Source organism: Copidosoma floridanum, unplaced genomic scaffold (genome assembly GCF_036245765.1).
Source record: "Copidosoma floridanum isolate Cflo_tuat_1 unplaced genomic scaffold, Cflo_Japanese_pri ptg000027l, whole genome shotgun sequence".
Taxonomy (NCBI): Eukaryota; Metazoa; Arthropoda; class Insecta; order Hymenoptera; family Encyrtidae; genus Copidosoma; species Copidosoma floridanum.
In genome coordinates this window covers 11,137,831-11,161,543 of record NW_028321904.1, presented here as the reverse complement: position 1 = coordinate 11,161,543, position 23,713 = coordinate 11,137,831, and the positions used below count along the sequence as shown (strand labels likewise).

At 35.6% G+C, this 23,713-nt stretch overlaps 1 protein-coding gene across 1 annotated transcript in view; it reads left to right on the top strand.

Annotated features, from left to right (window-relative positions):
- The window catches only part of BI-1 (Bax Inhibitor-1), a 173,887-nt gene extending 171,516 nt beyond the window's left edge, over nucleotides 1-2,371 (top strand). Inside the window, exons 3-4 of the mRNA XM_089595680.1 lie at nucleotides 1,736-2,061; nucleotides 2,122-2,371. Coding sequence (XP_089451806.1) covers nucleotides 1,736-2,061; nucleotides 2,122-2,151 — 356 coding nt within the window. The 3' untranslated portion in view covers nucleotides 2,152-2,371. The remainder of the gene's footprint in view (nucleotides 1-1,735; nucleotides 2,062-2,121) is intronic.
- The last annotated feature ends 21,342 nt before the right edge of the window (nucleotides 2,372-23,713 follow it).

The following is a 23,713-nucleotide window of genomic DNA, read 5'->3' as shown; positions in this document are numbered from 1 at the left end:
TTTCTTTGGTAACAAGAAAAACTTTTTACTTAATATCATATATATTAAAGCAATCACTAAATGTACATTTGTACGTCCATATTTTATACATAGATGCTTGATTTACTACTTCAACGTACCTTTAAAAAATCAGTACTCTACGTGTTGTACACGCGCAATAGTAAGGCTACCATTCCGTTTTGTTTTAAAATGGTTTTTTTTATTATTTTTTAAATAATTATTACCATTTAGCAGCGCTACAAAAATTATGACACAGCATACTAAAAATTACTATGTCTAACATACTAAAAAGTGTGATACTATAATTTTGCTACACAACATAGTAAATTTTATAGTAATCGTTCCGAAATAACTCAAATTCTACAGTAGAATTTGCTATCTTACATAGTAAAATTTCTAATTCAACTGCGTTGCTATTCAGTACAGTAAATATTACTATGTTTGAAAATAATTTTGTACGATGTCTATAGGGATACACGCTTATTGAGCTTCAAATTTAAGGTTGTATTAATGTAATCAAGACGAGAAATATATTTTTTGAGTTATAAAGGTTGAAAATTTATGCGTGCAGACAATTAATTTGGAATCGATATTAAAGCAGACATATTGTATCGTGGTCTAGTGGTTGTGGAGCCTGATTCGGAAGGAGGATGGAGGTTCACTTCCCGGTTGCTGCAAATCTTTTTTAAAATAAAAACATTTTTAAATAAATCAGTTACTATATTCTACAGGGCAAAAATATCTATATACATTCAAACTATGTACCTTAATCTCATGTTTAATATATTCCCTGTGAAATGCAGATATATGTATATTTTTTTTCTTATTTTGTTGTAAAAATTCTCTCTAAGAAAAGTAAAAATTACTATGTTGAGTAGCACATTTTGATATGATATGGTTTTACTATGTAGCATAGTAATTTGTATAATATGGCGAGTATGTTTTATTTTTCATATGAAATATAGTAATTTTTATTTTAATTGTAACACTTTTTCTAACATCACTTTTCTCAGTGTATTATTCATTAGTTTTCATGATGGGAATTTAGCTCCATGGAATAATAGATGCAACTTCGGAAACAGTTTGAGCTCGAAGTCCTCCACCTTTTTCAATTTCAGTACTGCTTAAATCGATTGCACTTGAATATTTAACCATGCAAATAATAAAGGACAACTCAGCGATTCCAATGCTATATGTACTTTTATCTTAAGTATTACCAAATTATTGCTATTGTCAGTCAAAATAAAGTGTCTAAAATCAATTTTATAGTAGGTGACCTTACCTTAGATATTGTTAGAACTTTTTCAAATGAGTATTCATCATACCACAAAAATATCCCGCACATAATCTCAGATGTCTTCACTGCCGTATTTTAACGTATTTTAAATGTTCAATTTATAGAAAAAAATCCTAATTAACACAAAAACCCTATAAAAATTTCGTAAAATTGCTTGTATAAGGAAATGATATGTAGAGTTCGCCAAATTTTTGTGTATTACAGAATACTATTCATTATATTGAATTTCCAAATGTAGAATTTGAAACGTTTTATCATTTTGTCCCATAGGTCAGTCTATTGGCTTTATTGCCATATACAATTGCATTATAGTTATGTTATGAATTTTAAATTGTATTAAAAATGATATCTATATGAAAATGATGTATAACCGTACTTTATATATATATATATGTATATGTCTTACTATAATGTATATATGTGTGCATCTATCTGCAGGTACAAGTGTGATATTTGTTTCATTCACTATTTCTGCATTATTATCTAAAAGGGGTCAATGGTTATACCTTGGTGGAATTTTAATCAGTATTTTGAACACCATATTACTATCAACTTTTATAAATTTTTTTTTCAATTGGACCATAATAAGTCAAGTACAACTTTATATTGGACTTTTAGTAATGAGTGCATTTGTTATTTATGATACACAAGTTATCATTCAGAAGAGCAGAATGGGCAATAAAGATTACGTTATTCACTCACTAGATTTGTTTCTTGACTTCATTAATATATTTAGATATTTAATCATCATTCTCACGCAAAAGGTAGGTTGTAAAAAGTTTTTGTGTATCAGCGTTAAAAAATGACTACAATTTACATTTCAGGAACAAAAGAATAATAAACGTAAAGAATAGGGTATTGCGAGACATTTAAAATAGAAATGAAGGATATCATCTTTCTTTCAAGACGAACACCGTATACGTCGTAAGAATATATTTTACAAGGATATACATTGTGGGTTTAAATAAACGTAAAACACATTTACGTGTATACGTAATGATTGTTGTGCATAATTATGATGTCATTTAATATTTATTATAATTATAATGAGTAAAATAAAGCTGTGAAACAAAATTTTTATGTTTTATTGAAAGAAAAACTGTTACTACTTGCTTTAAAGCCGTAGCAAAAAATTTTGATTTTGTGATGAGTGTTGACATTTATAAAATTGTTTTTTAACTCTAAACTTTTATGAAACTTTTAATAAATGAAAAGTTTTAACCTGCCACATAAGAGACAAAGAATATCGTACACAAGGAAAACGTATATCGCTGGCTCAAAAGAATTCTTGTGCTCCGAGGAAAAGAAGCAACTCTCGCTACCCTCTGACCAAAAAACGTACCTATTACTAATCTATGCTAAAAAAAGCTTAAGTAAAATTTAGTCCTTTAACTTATGTATTAAGTATGCTTGTAAAAAGCTGTTTTCATTTGTTGACTTCGTTATGTAATTAAAAAGGGTTGTCTTTATTTTCCCTTCAATGCTAAATTATTTTTTTTACGGTTACATTCAAACTGACATAATAGTTATTTTTCTGTGTCGATCGAAAGTTTTTCGGTATGAAAAAATTTTTTTTCGCACTTTTTTACCATAAATGTGTTATCAACAATAAATAATGGATCTGCAAAGTATTTATTTTATAGAAAATTTGATGACAAAGAGATGGACGGTCGTAAAATGCCTCTCAGAGCAATAGAAGCGGAGGTACAAGTAAAAAACTAGATAAAAATGGCATGTATTCATAGATTTTTAAATGAATAAATAAAGTAAACTTATGATTTGGATGAAACTATTTTTCCCGTGTTTTTCAAAAAATTCTGTGGGTAAATGACTAATTTTCTCGCTTCTGAAAAATATATTAAATCGTATTTTTTTTGTCTCTGGGCAATAGACGAATCAAGATACAATACAGATACGACTCATACAGCACGTGTTGTCTCTGTATATTGAATCCAATTTCAGGAACACAAACCCGCTTGTTCTCTCAGCTTAAGATTTCTCTCCGTGCAGTTATTTACTGCCAAGCCCTTTTATTCTTTATTGATCTGACATGCAACAGTCTTTTTAGAATAGAACAAGCATCAATACTATGTGCGGTTTAATGCATCACTCTTATTTTTAATAATAATTCTGATCTAAAAATTTTAAAACGTAAAGCTTTTCATGTTAAAATGCATCAGCAGAAAATTTAAGCAGTTAAAAAGAGTTTCACGTACAAAACAACAGATAACATTAAAGCTCATACAATTCTGAATAAATTAGCACTTTTTGGGCTCTAATACTAATATTTTAAATTAATTAAGTTCACAATACATTAATTGTTACGAGAAAAAAATGAGGAAGCTTTGTGCTCATGAGTTGGCAAGTTTTTTTTAGTTTTTTGGGGAAAGCGCTCTGCTGAGCAATTTTATCAGTAAAAGTACGGAGAAACTTAAATGGAAGTAATGATTTTTTTTTGAATGTAAGTGACTAAGTATTAATAAGAAGATATCCAAAACTGTTTATTTATTTGAGAGATACAGTTTTACAGTATTCATTAGTGCCTTTCTTCTTAGACACGGAAATAGGCTTGAACCTTCTGTTTCGCTGCGACGTTTACAAGGCCATAAAAACAATTATGCAAGTAGACTAGTCATTAGGTGGGTTTCGTATGAAAGAATGCTTAAGTCATTTTGAACTCTCAATTTTTGACTTTTTTCTATGTAAATTTATGGTACCAACTTTCTAACAGCTAAAAAGTGGTGCATTATTGTTTCATTGTGCAATGACATTAAAAAAAAGTTTTTTGCTTTGTTTTTTAGTTATTTAATTTTTAACAAAGATTTAACATCAACACTCAAATAGAACAAATTAAAGGTTTTAAAAATATTGTTACATCCTGAGTTAATACAGACGAATCATATAATAAGTAAAAATGAAATTCATCCGTCAAATTAATACAAGACGTATTGTGTATATACACAAGCTCGTATGACAATTGGAGCTCAAACGTCCCTTATATGTGTGTGTGCGTATTAGCTTTAAGTTGAATATTTTATAATATGCTGATATATAATACGACCAGCCTCGTTGTAAGAATGCGTGTATGTATTGAAATTGTACGTTACATGTATTAATGCATAAATTGTATTGTGTGTATAAACAAAAAGCTCACTTGCGCATTGATTGTCCATTTCTAATAATGTAAATTAATTCAAAAATTGTACTAGATGCATTATTTCATTATATTCGAAATTGATTGTGAAATCCCCAAAAGGATTAATTTCAAAATTTGTAAACTTATTTATCAAACTTCAACTTGTATTTGGTGTTTCTTTTATTGCTGATATTGACTTTCATCATCACTGATCCACAAATCTCAATCGCAACTGTCAGAAATATGCGATTGGTACTGTCGTATTGTTATTTCCTAATACATGAAATCATAACATGAAACATCATCGTGCAAGCCTACTGTTTTGCTGTCAACGCAGTCTGCAAGAACGTTGCTCATTGATTGACCTAATTCAACCGAAGGCCTCTTTTGCTTTGGAATCCATCAAAAAAAAAAAACAAATGAAGCTCACAAACTGAATCCTAAGAGACCCACGAACTACACTAAAATTATATGGTTAAGACCATACTCTCAACAAGTCTGGTCATAACAATATCCACCAAATAAGCCCCGACAAATTTACACGACTTCCTTGAAAGACCTTTTACAAGGCTTAAGAAATGGATAAAGTCTAATAACAGCTGCTCAAGAACTATGTACATTCGCACAGTTATTACTACACTTAAAGGTAAAGCTCGAGAAAGTTTAGTACGTTCTACTTTTGTATCAATTCATCATTCAAAAAAACATCTAAAATCAGAATTTTCACCAACCAAGTCGTATCACGAATACATGGCGAAAAATTTTAAATACTACAATGAAACAAAACTAATTAGTTCAAAAATTTTTATTATAAAATAATTCCTCTCACAAAAACTACCTTAACAGCCCTATTGACTGAATTTAATAATGACTAACTCTAAACATCACAAAAATCACAACTTAAAAAATTAGCACTATGAACGTTAAGGAACAGTTAACCTGACACGTGGAATTTAGGTTTAGCACTTTAGAAACATCAATATATCTACGAAGCTTAAATAGCCGCTTTACTTACTGAACGCACTTGCCCACCAGTATACAATCAAGCCTAAGACAGTGTGTGTCCGAGCTCATCATGTGACAGTTGTAAGTCATGACATGTCATGTTAGGTGACAAGTGACTGACAAAGTTAGACCGTGACGGTTAAATTTGAATCACTGGCCTGCAAGGGGGCACTTCTATCACCTAGAATTTATAATATACGCCCTTCATTTATATTTATATTCTTTCATTTATTATATTTTTTCTTATAATAAAATACACGAAATCCGTCAAATAGACAATTCAAGGCGGGACAATGAAAGGGTACACATTTTAAATAACTTTATACATATATACATGTATGTTTCATTTTATTTCATAAAAATTCCTATTAAAAAACACGTACTAACTTAAAACATAAAAATTCAAATTTTAACGCCACGCGCGAGAAATGTGCGTCTAGTACGTTAAGAAAACGCTGAAGCGCGTTCACCAAAAGAATGGAAAACCTTCTACTCAAAAGGATACAGCGAAGGCATAAAAGGCGCCAGCGCGCAACGTAAAAGTAGTCCTTCTCCAGCGAACCTGGGACGCGGAAAATCTGCTGCTCACCCAGACCTGGAACTCTCCCGTGCACCGGTACATTACCGCGTCGAGCACAAGGTGAAAGAAAGAGACCAAGTACGAAGGCCGAGAGCTGAAAAGTAAGTCTGCACACCACCTACAGGTAACACTTCCACTAACCGATTCCTACTTGGACTTTCGGTGTTCGACCGCTTTAATCGTGGAGACGACGCATCCCCAAGTAGTCAAGGCACTAGGGTTAGCGACCACGTTCTTAGGTGAAGTTCCTGGGTCGACGACTTGAGCAGTGCTCAAGACACCCAAGGGCCCTGAGAACGACCTAATATGTAACACCTCGACCAGGATTTGAACCTAGAACTCTTATCTTGCCAAGAGAGTGCATTACCAATTCCGCCATTGAGATCTCTGCGACTCCTCTTCTAAATTGTTACATTTCATAATTTCAGCTATTTTCAGTTGCTACGTATGACAGTTTTTCTACAAATCGTAGTTTTAACTAAAAAATAATCAATTTGGCTTGGCAACCTTGTAGTAGATGGGAAAATGTCGATAAATTCAATTACTTGCACTAATACTTACCCATCGATAAAAGTAGATTAATTTCTAAAATTCTTACATACCACATAAGCAAGCGTCAACTAAAAAATAGCCGAAATTATAAAATGTAGCAATTGAGAAAAGGAGTCACCAAGATTTCGATGGCGAAGTTTGGTAACGCACTTTTCTGGAAAGAAAAGAGTTCTAGATTTAAATCCTGGTCAAAGTGGCATTTGTTTTAAATTGCTACGTGTGACCATTTTTCTACAAATCGTAGTTTTAAATTAAAAAAAAAATAAGTTGCCTTGGCAACCTCGTAACAGATGAGAAAATATCGATAAATTCAATTACTCGCATGAAATCTTTTTATCTTTAATACAATTATTTAAAAATTTTTCATTGGTGAGGAAATAGTTTTGAAGATTATTGCTTAAGATCAGGTTACTGCCGGGGCTCAATGCTGACATATCCTTTCAAATCTGAGTGTTAATTTCTTGGAACTGAAATCAAGTGGATGGCATGGTTACTGAATTGTTCTCTACCTATCAGCGGGAAACTAAGTTTAACTGCTAATCTACCTTTTATTACTACTGCGTTTGTTTTAGACAGTGCGTACAGCCGTTCAAAAGTTACGGTTCAATCCTCCTAAGGTAGCAGATGCTCTTTTTTGTATGAATTAATTTCACTACAAGTTTTTGATTGTTGTTCGTTTGGTATCGATAGCGCATGTAGGTGTCTTTATGACGTACATTCCAATGCACTGATAAGCATTTAGTAAGAATCTAGTATGAAAAATAGGGATTTTTCGAGTCAGTCCATTTTAATACTTCTATTTTACATTTGATTTTTTTATCATCATTATCCAATCAGCATGTTTCTTAGTTAAACTTTCCATCTTTTTTTATTTTTTTTTATTATGTCTTCCATTTTTTTCCAATTTTACATGTATTTTTTTTGAAGATTTAAGCGTACAACAGGAGTGTGTTTTGCTTCTAAATAAGATTTTGTTTGTGTTGAGTTGTAAAAATTATTCATATCTGTATTTACTTTATCTCAATTACCTGCATCTATAGATCCAAATAATTTTTTGGAAATGTACCCCACAAATTCTAGTGGTACTTGTCTCATTATCATGTGAATACAAATAACTTTTACTATATTGTTGGAATTCGTTTCTTTTCTATGTATTTATATTTAGGATGCAGAGAATAGTTTTTAATCTTCGTTTGTTGATTTTCTTAAACAAACCATATGATATAACGTGTATCTAGGTATTGAATCTTTGCATTCTTGGATTTCAAGTACTTTAGTAGATTGTTTGAACACAGTATTTAGTTTTTCATGGTATAGTTCAGTTTGGTCTTCAATACTACGACAATCTAACGTAATAACAATGTGCCATTCGGTACAAATTAGTCTGACTTCATTAGTGTACTTATAATATATACCTGGATTATTTACTAAAAGCATAATGTCGTAAGATTTTGTAGGTATCTTTCCTCGCTTTTTATAGTACTAGGCCTTAGCGTTAGCAGAAGCAAAAAAAGTAATGTTTTCAGTCAATATCGATTGATATTGATCGGATCAATCTGCAACCACAAAATAATTATTAATACATTTTTTTTTCTTTTCATAAGTAGCAGCTTTATACTTTGTTAATATGTTTGTTAATTATTCTTTCATTTCCTGATTCTAATATGACGTTATTATTACTATGTTTTTTTTTAATTTTAAAAATTTTGTTATAAAATTAATCTTATTTTTATTTCCGGGGTTCTATGAGCACATAGACTGCCATTTCAACTTCCAAGTTTCGTGGCTTTGACATATTGTCGTAACGTGATTTTATCTTTTGTTTTGATATTTCAAGTTTATCACGAGCTAATTCTTGGATTGTACGTAAATACGGGCAATGTCACTAGCATATGAGATGTATGTTTCTAGTTGGAATTCATCTGAAAGTGAATTTAAAGAACGTGCCTGTCTACCAAAGACAAGCTCAAAAGGTGTAAAGCCTGTTTCTGAATGAACTAAAGTGATGTACTCATGAATTGCAATGGAACCATTTTGTCCCAGACATGTACGCAATTGGGTTATTGGGTCCTTTCCTGGTTTTCCTTGGAGTAATACAGCCCTAATAGTTATTTTAGATGCGTCTGTTCTTAATATCAATGGTTTATTCAAATCGACACAAGCTAACGTAAATGCTTTGCATAATATTCTCTTTAACTCTTCAGAGCTCTTTTGCTGAGTATCTGTCCACTCAAATTCCTTTACTTTTCTTAACAAGGACGTTAAAGGCTCTGCAATTTCTGCAAAAATTTTTTGAAAAAACGATAGTAATAAGCCGCTAATCCTAAAAATTGTCTAACACTTGTTTGATTCTTTGGTTTTGGAAATTTCTCCACAGCTTCTAATTATTTTGAATCTGGTTTGACTCCGTAATTTCCTATTTTATGCCCTAAATAAATAACTTTTGGTTTCATTAATAATTCACATTTGTCAAGTTGTGATTTTAAATTTGATTACGAAAGTTTTTCAGTAAATGAGTAATTTTTGTCACCTGATCCCTCAAAGTTTTCGAACATACAATTATGTCGTCAAGAAATATGAATAACTCAATACCTTGCAGTCACGACAAAATTAAGTTTATTAAGCGCTGAAATGTTGCAGGTGCACTGCATAGTTCAAACGGCATTCCCACATATTCATAATGTCCGATAGGTATGCTAAAAGCAGTTTTGTGTCTATCTGCAGGGTCCACTTTTATTTGGTGGAATCCACTGGCTAGATCTAAAACGGAGGAGTTATTTGAGCCTCCAATTTGCTAATCCTCCGATATTTCAGTAATGTTTGGTACTGGATAAGCATCAGGAATGGTTTATTTGTTTAGGTTACAGTAATATATAACTAATCTGTACCTTTTCGTTCCATCAGGTCCCTGTTTCATGGGTACTATCCAGAGAGGACTACTGTAAGGGCTATTTGATTTTATAATTGTACCACCTGCTAATAATTTTTACACTTGAGTTTGAATTTCTTGGTGTGACAATAAGGGGTAGCCGTATTAATTGAAGTATACAGGATGGTCGTTTGTCATGGATATTTTATGAGTCATAATAGAAGTACGAGGAGCCAGATAGCCTGAAATGTAAAATAAGTGAGCGTATTTTTCTACAATTTTTATAATTTCTGATAAACTAGCTTTTAAGTGATAAGATCTTTTTAGCTTATCCATTATAAATTCAATGAGACCCTTTATGTTGTTGAAATCGTTTTCTTCAAAGTCAATGTCAAAAAATTCTTCCGATTCTATGACATCAAAAGGCTAAAGTTCTTGTGCAGGTATTTCTATTTCTGTCAGCTGATCTCTTATGTTTATTGCTATTGTATAACAGTGATCTGCTTAGCAATATACTACCGCCCCGCTTATATACACTCCGTGGACGGTAGTAATTTTACCAAGCATGGCCAGTGATCTTATTTTTAGTCGGTAATTTAATAGCTACTCTTATTTTGGCCGGTAACTTGTAACTTCTGTTTTAACTTACTTTAAATCCTTAAAAATTATAATAAATATTATTGCGTAAGGTTATGGGTATTTTATCTTCGTCGTAAAATAGAATTATAAATTTTTTTAAAAGTTGATTTAAAATCTTGTTTGGTTTTCAGTCTTGAGGATTTCTCTTGTTTTTTAGTTAATTTTATAGCGTTAATTTTATTATCTGAATAAAGAAAAGATACAGGTTCAGTTGGTCTGTTTCCTGTTAATGTCACATGCTAATCAAGAAGCCCTCCGAGTTTTTCTCGACGATAAGAAAGCCTTCCGAGCATTTTTCGACAATCAAGAAGCCCTCCAAGAATTTCTCAACGATTTAGAAGTCTTTCGGGCATTTCTCGACGATCAAATAGCCTCTTAGGAATATTTTAACGATCTATAAGCCCTCTTGATATCACATGTCAATCGAGAAGCCCTTCGAGTGTTTCTCGACAAGTAAGAAGCCTTTACAAAATTATTTGACGATCGATAATTCCTCCAAATATCACATGCCATTTAAGAAGACCTCTGAGTGTTTCTCGACAGTTAAAAAGCCTTTACAAAATCCTTTGACGATCGATAAGCCCTCTAAATATCACATGCCGATTGAGAAGCCCTCCAAGTGTTTTTCAACGATAAGAAAGTCCTCTGAGTGCCCCTTGACGATCGAGAAGCCTTTCAAGCATTTCTTAACAATTGGAAAGCCTTCTAAACATTTCTCGACGATTAAGAAGTCTTACCAGATTTTTTTTTGTTAATAGATAAGCCCTCTAAATGTCACATGCCGATTGAGAAGCCCTCTAAGTATTTCTCAACAATCGAGAAGCTCTTTAAACTTTTTCGACGATCGAAAAGCTCTTAAAATGTTTCTCAACGATCAAGAAAATCTCCGAGCGTTTCTCGACAATTAGAAAGCCTTCCCAAATTTTTTTGACAATCAATAAGCCCTTCAAAAATCACATGCTAATCAAAAAGCCTTTCGAGTGTTTCTCGACGATAAGAAAGCCTTCCAAGCATTTTTCGACGATCAAAAAGCCCTCCGACAATTTCTTGACGATCAAAAAGCCTTTCATGTGTTGTTCAACAATGAAGAAGCCTACTTAAAATTCTTTGACGATCGATGAGGCCTCCAAATGTCACATGCCAATCAAAAAGCCCTCCGAGTGTTTCTCAACAATGAGAAAGCTCTCTAAGTGTTTTTTGACGATCGAAAAGCCTTCCAAACATTTCTCGACAATTAAAAAGATTTTCGAACGTTTTTCGACGATCAAAAAGCTTTTTCAGATTTTTTGAACAATTGATTAGCCCTCTAAATGTAACATGCCAATCGGGGAGACCTCCGAGTGTTTCTTAATGATAGGGAATCCCTCCAAACGTTTCTCGACGATCGAGATGCCCTTGTAAATTCCTCTTACAATCGATAAGCCCTCTTAATGTCACATGCCAATCGAGAAGCCCTTCAAGTGGTTCTCGATGATTGTTAAGCCCTTTAAGTGTTTCTCAACGATTAGCTAATCTCCGAGCGTTTCTCGACGATCAGAAAGCCTTCTAAGAATTCTTTAGCGATCAATGAGCCCTCCAAATATCACATGCCGATCGAGAAGCCCTTCGAGTGTTTCTCGACAAGTAAGAAGCCTTTACAAAATTATTTGACGATCGATAATTCCTCCAAATATCACATGCCATTTAAGAAGACCTCTGAGTGTTTCTCGACAGTTAAAAAGCCTTTACAAAATCCTTTGACGATCGATAAGCCCTCTAAATATCACATGCCGATTGAGAAGCCCTCCAAGTGTTTTTCAACGATAAGAAAGCCCTCTGAGTGCCCCTTGACGATCGAGAAGCCTTTCAAGCATTTCTTAACAATTGGAAAGCCTTCTAAACATTTCTCGACGATTAAGAAGTCTTACCAGATTTTTTTTTGTTAATAGATAAGCCCTCTAAATGTCACATGCCGATTGAGAAGCCCTCTAAGTATTTCTCAACAATCGAGAAGCTCTTTAAACTTTTTCGACGATCGAAAAGCTCTTAAAATGTTTCTCAACGATCAAGAAAATCTCCGAGCGTTTCTCGACAATTAGAAAGCCTTCCCAAATTTTTTTGACAATCAATAAGCCCTTCAAAAATCACATGCTAATCAAAAAGCCTTTCGAGTGTTTCTCGACGATAAGAAAGCCTTCCAAGCATTTTTCGACGATCAAAAAGCCCTCCGACAATTTCTTGACGATCAAAAAGCCTTTCATGTGTTGTTCAACAATGAAGAAGCCTACTTAAAATTCTTTGACGATCGATGAGGCCTCCAAATGTCACATGCCAATCAAAAAGCCCTCCGAGTGTTTCTCAACAATGAGAAAGCTCTCTAAGTGTTTTTTGACGATCGAAAAGCCTTCCAAACATTTCTTGACAATTAAAAAGATTTTCGAACGTTTTTCGACGATCAAAAAGCTTTTTCAGATTTTTTGAACAATTGATTAGCCTTCTAAATGTAACATGCCAATTGGGGAGACCTCCGAGTGTTTCTTAATGATAGGGAATCCCTCCAAACGTTTCTCGACAAACGAGATGCCCTTGTAAATTCCTCTTACAATCGATAAGCCCTCTTAATGTCACATGCCAATCGAGAAGCCCTTCAAGTGGTTCTCGATGATTGTTAAGCCCTTTAAGTGTTTCTCAACGATTAGCTAATCTCCGAGCGTTTCTCGACGATCAGAAAGCCTTCTAAGAATTCTTTAGCGATCAATGAGCCCTCCAAATATCACATGCCGATCGAGAAGCCCTCCGAGTGTTTCTTAATGACAGGGAAGCCCTCCGAGCGTTTCTCGACGATCGAGAAGCCCTCCAAGAATTTCTCAACGATTTGGAAGTCTTTTGGGCATTTCTCGACGATCAAATAGCCTCTCAAGAATATTTTAACGATCTATAAGCCCTCTTAATATCACATGTCAATCGAGAAGCCCTTCGAGTGTTTCTCGACAAGTAAGAAGCCTTTACAAAATCATTTGACGATCGATAATTCCTCCAAATATCACATGCCATTTAAGAAGACCTCTGAGTGTTTCTCGACAATTAAGAAGCCTTTACAAAATCCTCTGATGATCGATAAGCCCTCCAAATATCACATGCTGTTTGAGAAGCCCTCCGAGTGTTTTTCAACGATAAGAAAGCCCTCTGAGTGCCCCTTGACGATCGAGAAGCCTTTCAAGCATTTCTTGACAATTGAAAAGCCTTCTAAACATTTCTCGACGATTAAAAAGTCTTACTAGATTTTTTTTTGTTAATAGATAAGCCCTCTAAATGTCACATGCTGATTGAGAAGCCCTCTAAGTATTTCTCAACGATCGAGAAGCTCTCCAAGCTTTTTCGACGATCAAAAAGCTTTTTAAATATTCTCAACGATCAAGAAAATCTCCGAGCGTTTCTCGACAATTAAAAAGCCTTCCAAGCATTTTTCGACGATCAAAAAGCCCTCCGACAATTTCTTGACGATTAAAAAGCCTTTCATGTGTTGTTCAACAATGAAGAAGCCTACTTTAAATTCTTTGACGATCAATAAGACCTCCAAATGTTACATGCCAATCAAAAAGCCCTCCGAGTGTTTCTCAACGATGAGGAAGCTCTCTAAGTGTTTTTTGACGATCGAAAAGCCTTCTAAACATTTCTCGACAGTTTAAAAGATTTTCGAACGTTTTTCGACGATCAAAAAGCTTTTTCAGAATTTTTGAACGATTGATTAGCCCTCTAAATGTAACATGCCAATCGGGGAGACCTCCGAGTGTTTCTTAATGATAGAGAATCCCTCTAAACGTTTCTCGACTAACGAGATGCCCTTGTAAATTTCTCTTACAATCGATAAGCCCTCTTAATGTCACATGCCAATCGAGAAGCCCTCCAAGTGGTTCTCGATGATTGTAAAGCCCTTTAAGTGTTTCTCAACGATCAGCAAAATCTCCGAGCGTTTCTCGACGATCAGAAAGCCTTCTAAGAATTCTTTAGCGATCAATAAGCCCTCCAAATATCACATGCCGATCGAGAAGCCCTCCCAGTGTTTCTTAATGATAGGGAAGCCCTCCGAGCGTTTCTCAATGATCGAGAAGCCCTCGTAAATTTCTCTGACAATCAAAAAGCCCTCTTAATGTCACATGCTAATCAAGAAGCCCTCCGAGGTTTTCTCGACAATAAAAAAGCCTTTTGAGCATTTTTCGACGATCAAGAAGCCCTCCAAAAATTTCTCAACCATTTGGAAGTCTTTCGGGCATTTCTAGACGATCATATAGCCTCTCAAGACTATTTTAACGATCTTTAAGCCCTCTTAATATCACATGTCAATTAAGAAGCCCTTCAAGTGTTTCTCGACAATTAAAAAGCCTTTACAAAATCCTCTGACGATCGATAAGCCCTCCAAATATCACATGCCGATTGAGAAGCCCTCCGAGTGTTTTTCAACGTTAAGAAAGCCCTCTGAGTGCCCCTTGACGATCGAGAAGCCTTTCAAGCATTTCTTGACAATTGGAAGGCCTTCTAAACACTTCTCGACGATTAAGAAGTCTTACTAGATTTTTTTTTGTTAATAGATAAGCCCTCTAAATCTCACATGCTTATTGAGAAGCCCTCTAAGTATTTCTCAACGATCGAGAAGCTCTCCGAACTTTTTCGACGATCGAAAAGCTCTAAAAATGTTTCTCAACAATCAAGAAAATCTCCGAGCGTTTCTCGACGATTAGAAAGCCTTCCCAGATTTTTTTGACAATCAATGAGCCCTTTAAAAATCACATGCTAATAAAAAAGAATTTCAAGTGTTTCTCGACGATAAGAAAGCCTTCCAAGCATTTTTCGACGATCAAAAAGCCCTACAACAATTTCCTGACAATCAAAAAGCCTTTCATTCGTTGTTCAACAATAAAGAAGCCTACTTAAAATTTTTTGACGATCGATAAGACCTCCAAATGTCACATGCCAATCAAAAAGCCCTCCGAGTGTTTCTCAACAATGAGGAAGCTTTCTTAGTGTTTTTTGACGATCGAAAAGTCTTCCAAACATTTCTCGACAATTCAAAAGATTTTCGAACGTTTTTCGACGATCAAAAAGCCTTTTTAGATTTTTTGAACGATCGATTAGCTCTCTAAATGTAACATGCCAATCGGGGAGACCTCAGAGTGTTTTTTAATGATAGGAAATCCCTCCAAACATTTCTCGACGATCGAGAAGCCCTCGAAAATTTCTCTTACAATCGATAAGCCCTCTAAATGTCAAATGCCAATCAAGAAGCCCTCCGAGTGTTTTTTGACGATAAGAAAGCCTTCTGAGCATTTTTCAACGATCGAAAAGCCCTCCAAGCATTTTTTACCGATTTAAAAGCCTTCTAAGCATTTCTTGACGATCAAAAAGCCTTCCCAGAATATTTTAACGATCAATAAGCCCTTTAAATATCACTTGTTGGTCAAGAAGCCCTTGTAAATTCCTCTGACAATCGATAAGCCCTCTTAATGTCACATGCCAATCGAGAAGCCCTTTAAATGTTTCTCGACGAGAAGAAAGCCTTCCGAGCATTTCTCGACGATCAAGAAGCCCTTTGAGCATTTCTTGACAATTGGAAAGCCTTCTGAACATTTCTCGACGATTAAGTAGTCTTACTAGATTTTTTTTTGTTAATTGATAAGCCCTATAAATGTCACATGCTGATTGAGAAGCCCTCGAAGTATTTCTCAACGATCGGGAAGCTTTCCGAAGTTTCTTGACGATCAAATAGCATTCTGAGCATTTCTTAACAATTGTGAAAACTTCCGAGCATTTCTCGACGATCGAGAAGCCTCGCTAGAATCCTTTGACAATTAATTAGCTCTCCAAATGTCACATGCCAATCGAGAAGCCTTCCGAGTGTTTCTCATTAAACGGTTAGCTCTCTGAGCATTTCTCGACGATTAATAGGCCCTCGTAAATTCCTTTGACAATCGATAAGCCTTCTCAATGTCACATCCTAATTAAGAAGCCCTCCGAGTGTTTCTTAATGATAGAAAAGCCCTCCAAGAGTTTTTCGACGATCGAGAAGCCCTTCTAGAATCCTTTGACGATCGATAAGCACTTAAAATGTCACATGCCCATCAAAAAGCCCTCCAAGTGTTTCTCGACGATCGGGAAGCCTTTCAAACATTTCTCGTTGATTGAGAAACCCACCCAAAATCCTTTAACTAATGATGACCCCCATAAATGTCACATGCCGATTAAGAAGCTCTCCAAGTGTTTCTTGATAATAAGAAAGCTCTTCAAGTGTTTTTTGACAATCAAAAAGAACTTTAAGCATTTCTCAACAATAGGAAAACTTTCCGAGCATTCCTCGTCGATTAAGAAGCCTTCTCAGAATTCTTTGACGATCGATAAGCCTTCTTAATTCCACATGCCAATCGAGAAGATCTCTGAGTGATTCTCAACGATTGAGGAGCTCTCCGAGCGTTTCTCAACGATCAAAAAACCTTCCTAAATTTCTTTGACAATCAATAAGCCCTTTAAATATCATGCTAATCAAAAAGCCTTTCAAGTGTTTCTCGACGATAAGAAAGCATTCCGAGCATTTTTCGACGATCAAAGAGCCCTTCGACAGTTTCTTGACGATCAAAAAGCCTTTTATGTGTTTCCCACGATTAAGAAACCTTTCCAAAATTCTTTGACGATCGAAAAGCCCTCTAGATGTAACATGCCAATCGAGAAGCTCTCCGAGTGGTTCTCGACGATCGAAAAGCCCTTTAAGTGTTTCTCAACAATCAGGAAAATTTTCGAGCGTTGCTCGACGATTAGAAAGCCTTCCAAGAATTCTTTGACGATCAATAAGCCCTCCAAATATCACATGCCAATCGACAAGCCCTCCGAGTGTTTCTCAACGATGAGAAAGCTCTCCAAGTGTTTTTTGACGATCGAGAAGCCTTCCAAACATTTCTCGACAATTAGGATGATATTCAAGCGTTTTTCGAAGATCAAAAAGCTTTTCCAGATTTTTTTGACGATCGATTAGCCCTCTAAATGTAACATGCCAATCGAAAAGCCCTCCGAGTGTTTCCTTATGATAGAAAACCCTTTCGAGCGTTTCTCGACGATCGAGAAGCCCTCTCAAATTCCTCTGACAATCGATAAGCCCTCTTAATGTCACATTTTAATCGAGAAGCCCTTCGAGTGTTTCTTGACGATAAGGAAGCCTTCTGAGCATTTCTCGACGATCAAGAAGCCCTCCAAGCATTTCTCAACGATTTGGAAGCCTTCCGAGCATTTCTCGACAGTCAAAAAGCCTTCTTAAACTATTTTAACGATCGGTAAGCCCTCCAAATATCACATGCTGATCGAGAAACCCTCCTACTATATCTTAATGATAGGGAAGCCCTCCAATTGTTTCTTGACTATCGAGAAGCCCTCGTAAATTCCTCTGACAATCGATACGCCTTCTGAATGTTACATGCCAATCAAGAAGCCCTCCGAATGCTTTTCGACGATAAGAATGCTTTCCGAGCATTTCTCGACGATCTAGAAGCCCTCAAAGCATTTCTCAACGATTTGGAAGCCGTCCGAGCAGTTCTCGACGATCAAAAAGCCTTTATAAAGATTTTAACGATGAAAAAGCCCCCTAAATATCACATGTCGATCGAGAAGCCCTCCGAGTGTTTCTCGACAATTAAGAAGCCTTTCCAAAATGTTTTGACGATCGATAAGCCCTCTACATATCACATGCCAATCAAGAAGCCCTCCGAGTGTTTCTCAACGATAAGAAAGCCCTCTGAGTGTCCCTTGACGATCAAAAAGCCCTTTAAGCATTTCTCGACAGTTGGAAAGCCTTCCAAACATTTTTCGACGATTGAGATGTCTTACTAGATTTTTTGTTAATAGATAAGCATTCTTAATCTCACATGTTGATTGAGAAGCCCTCCAAGTATTACTCAACGATCGAGAAGCTCTCCAAAGTTTCTTGACGATCAAGAAGCACTTTGAGCATTACCTAACGATTGGAAAAACTTCCAAGCATTTTTTGACGATCTAAAAGCCTCCCTAGAATCCTTTGACGATTGATAAGCTCTCCAAATATCACATGCCAATCAAGAAGCCCTTCGAGTGTTTCTTTATAATAAGGAAGCCCTCCAAGTGTTTCTTGACAATCAAAAAGCACTCTGAGCATTTCTTAACAATTGAAAAAACTTCTGAGCAATACTCGACGATCTAGAAGCTTCTCCAGAATCCTTTGACGATCGATAAGCGCCCCAAATGTCACATGCTATTTGGGAAGCCCTCCAAGTGTTTCTCATTAAACGGTAAGCTCTCCGAGCATTTCTCGACGATCGAGAAGCCCTCGTCAATTCCTTTGACAATTAATAAGCCCTCTTAATGTCACATGCCAATCAAGAAGCCCTTCGAGTGTTTCTTAATGATAGGAAAGCCCTCTAAGAGTTTTTCGACGATCGAATAGCCCTTCCAGAATCCTTTGACGATCGATAAGCACTTTAAATGTCACATGCCCATCAAAAAGCCATCCAAGTGTTTCTCGACGATCGGAAAGCCTTCCAAACATTTCTTGTTGATTCAGAAACCCACTTAAAATCCTTTGACAATCAATGACCCCTCTAAATGTCACATGCCGATCAAAAAGCCCTCCGAGTGTTTTTTGATAATAAGAAAGCCCTCCTAGTTTTTCTTGACAATCAAGAAGCCCTTCGAACATTTCTCAACAATTGAAAAACTTTTCGAGCATTCCTGGTCAATCAAGAAGCCTTCTAAAAATTCTTTGACGATTGATGAGCCCTCTAAATGTCACATGCCGATCGAGAAGATCTCTGAGTGTTTCTCAACGATTGAGAAGCTCTCCGAGCGTTTCTCAACGATCAAGAAACCTTCCCAGATTTCTTTGACAATCAATAAGCCCTTCAAATATCACATGCTAATCGAAAAGCCTTTCTCGACAATTAAGAAGTCTTTTGACAATTTTTTGACGATCGATAAGCCCTTTAAATATCATATGCCGATCAAGAAGCCCTTCGAGTCTTTCTCGAGAATAAGAAAGCGTTTGAGTGTTCTTTGACGATCGAAAAGACCTTAAAGCATTTCTCGACGATCGAGAAGCCTTCTCAAAATTCTTAAACTATTGATAAGCCCTCTAAATGTCGCATGCCGGTCAAGAAGCCCTCCGAGTGTTTTCCGACGATCGAGAAGCCCTTTAAGCATTTCTCGACGATTGGAAAGCCTTTCGAGCATTTCTTGACAATTAAGAAGCATTCCTAGAATTTTTTGTTGATAGATAAGCTCTCTAAATGTCACATGCCGATCGAGAAGCCCTTCAAGTGTTTCTTAACGATCAACAAGCTTTCTGAGCGTTTTTTGACGATCGAGAAGCCTTCCCATAATCCTTTGACGATCAATAAGCTCTTTTCATGTCATATGCCGATTAAGACGCCCTTTAAGTGTTTCTTAACCATAGAAAAGCTCTCCAAGCATTTTTCAACGATCGAGAAGCCTTCCCAGAGTCCTTTGAAGATCGCTAAGCCCATCAAATGTCACTGCCGATCAAAAAGCCCTCCGAGTGTTTCTCGACGATCGTGAAGCCTTCCGAACATTTCTCGACGATCGATAAGTTTTTCGAAAATCACACTCCGATTGAACAGCCTTTTAAATGTTTCTCGACGATGGAAAAGCCTTTTGAGCATTTCTTGACGATTGAAAAGTCTTTTAACAATTCTTTGACAATCGATAAGCCCTCTAAATATCACATGCCGATCAAGAAGCCCTTCGATTGTTACTCGGAGATCGGAAAGCCCTCCGAGTGTTTCTTGACTATCGAAAAGCCTTTTGAGCGTTTTTCGACAATCGAGAAGCCTTTCCAAAATCCTGTAACGATTGATAAGCCCTATAAATGTTACCTGCCAAACGAGAAGCTTTCTAAGTGTTTCTCAACGATCAAGAAGCTCTCCAAGCTTTTCTTGACGATCGAGAAGCTTTCCTAGAATTCTTTGACGATCGATAAGCTTCTCAAATATCACATGCCGATCAAGAAGCCTTTTGAGCGTTTTTTGACGATCAAGAAGCCTTTTTAGAATCCTGTGACGATTGATAAGCCCTCTAAATATCACATTTTGATCGAGAAGCCCTCTGAGTGTCTCTTAACGATCGAGAAGCCTTTTGAGCGTTTCTCGACGATTGAGAAGCCTTTCCAGACTCCTGTAACGATTTATAAGCCCATCAAATGTCACACTCTGATCGAGAAGCCCTTTGAGTGTTTTTTTAGGATCGAGAAGCCCTCCGAGTGTTACTTGACGATCGAGAAGCCCTCCGAGTGTTTTTCAACGATCGAGAAGAATTCTTACAATCTTTTGACGATCGATTAGCCCTTCGAATATCACATAACGATCGAGAAGCTTTTTGAGTGATTGTCAACGATTGAGAAGCCCTCTAAATGTTTTTCGGTGATCGAGAAGCCCTCCGACTGTTTTTCGACGATCGATAAGCCCTCTGAGCGTTTTACGACGATCGAGAAGAATTCTCACAATCTTTTGACGATCGATAAGCCCTTTAAATATCACATGCCGATCGAGAAGCCCTTCGAGTGTTTGTCAACGATTGAGAAGCCCTCCAAATGTTTTTCGGTGATCGAGAAGCCCTCCGAGTGTTTCTCGACGATCGATAAGCCCTCTGAGCGTTTCCCGACGATCAAAAATAATTCTCACAATTTTTTGACGATTGATAAGCCCTTCAAATATATCATGCCGATTGAGAAGCTCTTCGAGCGTTTTATGATGGTCCAGAAGCCCAGTGAGTGTTTCATAACGATCGAGAAGCCCTTCGAGCGTTTCTCGACGATCGGGAAGCCCTCTGAGTTTTTCTTGACGATCGAGAAGCCTTTTCAGAATCCTTTGACATTCGATAAGCCCTCCAAACATAAAAATACACTAAACGCAGAAGTATTCTATTTTGTCACTAGGGCCTCGATTAAGACTAGCATAATTGATGGACGCGAATGCGGTTATGGTATGTATGTTGGTGCCTTAGTAGAGAACGATGCTTTTTGCACTGGGGGAGAAAAAAATGCAGGTTTTCGCTATACGAAGCAAAGCTACCCTTTAATCATCGCAGCAGCACGAAAAATTGTATACGTTTAGATAAAGAAAATAACAATTGCTTAGTTTGACACCCTTGGCTTTGTCTTAGGCTGGTAGACACTTGCAATCTAGACTATACCTTACCTATTCACTATGAGTGCACGACATACCATTTCATCCGGAGAGAGTAAAGTACTGTACCTTCCTAGTGGGCTGTTGTACGTAGACACTACTTTAAGTAAGACAGTTCTATGAAACGTAGCACAGTTACTCTCTTAACCATCAAACAACAATTTTTGACGCAATGTAAACAACATGCTGCCATTGCGAGCGAAGTTAGCATTAGTGACTCGAGTTACTTCGAGAACGGAAATGTACTGCACAAGGTGATATTTTGAATGATTGCCATCAATACTTCTATTTTTTCGGTACATCATCGAGTAATAAATAATCCTATAGAGTGTCAATCAATGTAAAAATCATCAGACAAGTCGAATATTGCATCGAATCTAACCAACAAATTTTGGCAGAGGAAATAATTTTTTTATCTTGAAGACGGTTGATCCTACACTAATTAAAGTTGCACTATCACATGCAGCAGCTAATTTTTCTTTAAGGATATCCATTTTACTCGCCTTGGACTACCACGCTAGGTTCTGGAGGGGGGGTAAAGTTAAAATGGTCACTCTGTATATATACACTTGTGGGGCTTCGTCCTCCTGTGCACTTTACGCACCAACCCTTCAATTTTTGAATCGGTTGAATACTTCACTATTAAAAAAATCACATTGTGGAGCTTAGGAGTAGCAGACAGTCACTGAGGAAGGCTAAAACTAATTAACTTGGTATGAATTAAATAAAAATTTAGACAATATTTTTTATATCTTACAACTATATTGACAAACGGTGCGTGTAACGGCTCTGCATTGCTGTGTTACCATGCACGTATATGCTATCGTCATTGACACAGTAAAAAACCTCGTCAGATTTAATTGTGACATTAATTTCTTACACAACGGGTGTGTTATCTTTTATACAGCATGCTATAATTTTATGTAATTTTTGATCGTTTTTTGGTATAGTATGAAATATACATATGCCAGCGGTATGATATAGTACTTTATAAACACATGTTGCCTTCTGGTGATGAATTTTTTTAGTCTCCCTGATTGTAGATAACACCTTAACACTTCTCAACATTACTTTTTCGCTCGGTAACGGAAGTCAGAGCGTGAACATGTATTTTTATTAAAATGGAGGTGAGGGGACTTTTTTATTGCTGTGACTAGCTTTTTTTGCTGTATGTAACCATAGCCTTAAAGTCGCAGTTTACAGGATACTCTTATAAACATTATTATAATGTAGATATTTCTATATCACCAAGCTGCGATTGATATTAGACTTAAGAGGTATGAGGAGATCTAAGTAAGACTAAAGGTAAGTTAACATGGTCAAGAAAAATTTTATTATACGTAAACTTATAATTAAAATCATGTTACTGAAATTTCTTACTCTCAAGGTTTAGAAAAAAGAATTTTCGACTAACATCTTTGTCTTGGAATCCGATTATCAAAACCTGTTTAGAATTTTAAGATAACAAAATAATATTCGTTTTAGTAATAAAGAATTTTGAAAATTATTGTTAAGAATTGGAGAAGAAACAGGAAGAAAAGGAGATCGAAACATTTAACATTCATAAGTCCTGTTTAACAGATGATGTCTGTACCAAAATATTTGGTAATTACAGCAACTTTTTTGGTCATAACGTAATACTAACTTTAAATAATAAATACAATTTTTTTTTTAACCAATGCAGTTTTAAGTAAATCATTTGGAGAAACTGAAACTTATTACAGCATCAATACTTCAACCTATAAAGATATTATAAATCAGATAGATAATATTTATATAAGTTTTTCTATAGAAATGTTAAACAAGATTCGTAAAGGCTTGCCACCACATGAACTTAATCTAAAAATAGGTACAATAGTAAAGTTAATTTGAAATTTGAGCACATTAGACGGATTACGTTTCGTTAGATGATTGCGAACTACTAAATTGTTAAGTATAACGTAGAAGGTGAGATAGTGACGGGAGAAAAAATTGGTAATAAAGTTTTTATTTTAAGAATTACATTAAATACTGTAAATACTATATCTTCACCTTATATTTTATATAGAAAACAATTCTCATTAGTTGTAGCAAATGCTACAACTATGAACAAGTCTTAAGGTCAAAGTTTTAATAATGTGGGATTATACTTGGAAAAAACCTTTGTTTTCTCATGGTCAACGGTATGTGACAATATCGAGATGCAAAAATTAAAATGGAATTTTTTTTAAATCCATAGAGATGTTCTAGATACTGAAAATATAGTTTGGAGGGCAATTTTTGACTATATCTTATAATGTATCTAATAATAACCACATAATTTTGATACCCTATTTGTATAGACAAAATTTATTACTTACTTAACATCCCATGAATAGATATTGTGTTCATCTATTCGACGAATTTCAACATTAATTTAAAATAGAATAGGAATGGATCTGAGTCTTCGTGGTTTGATAGGACTCTA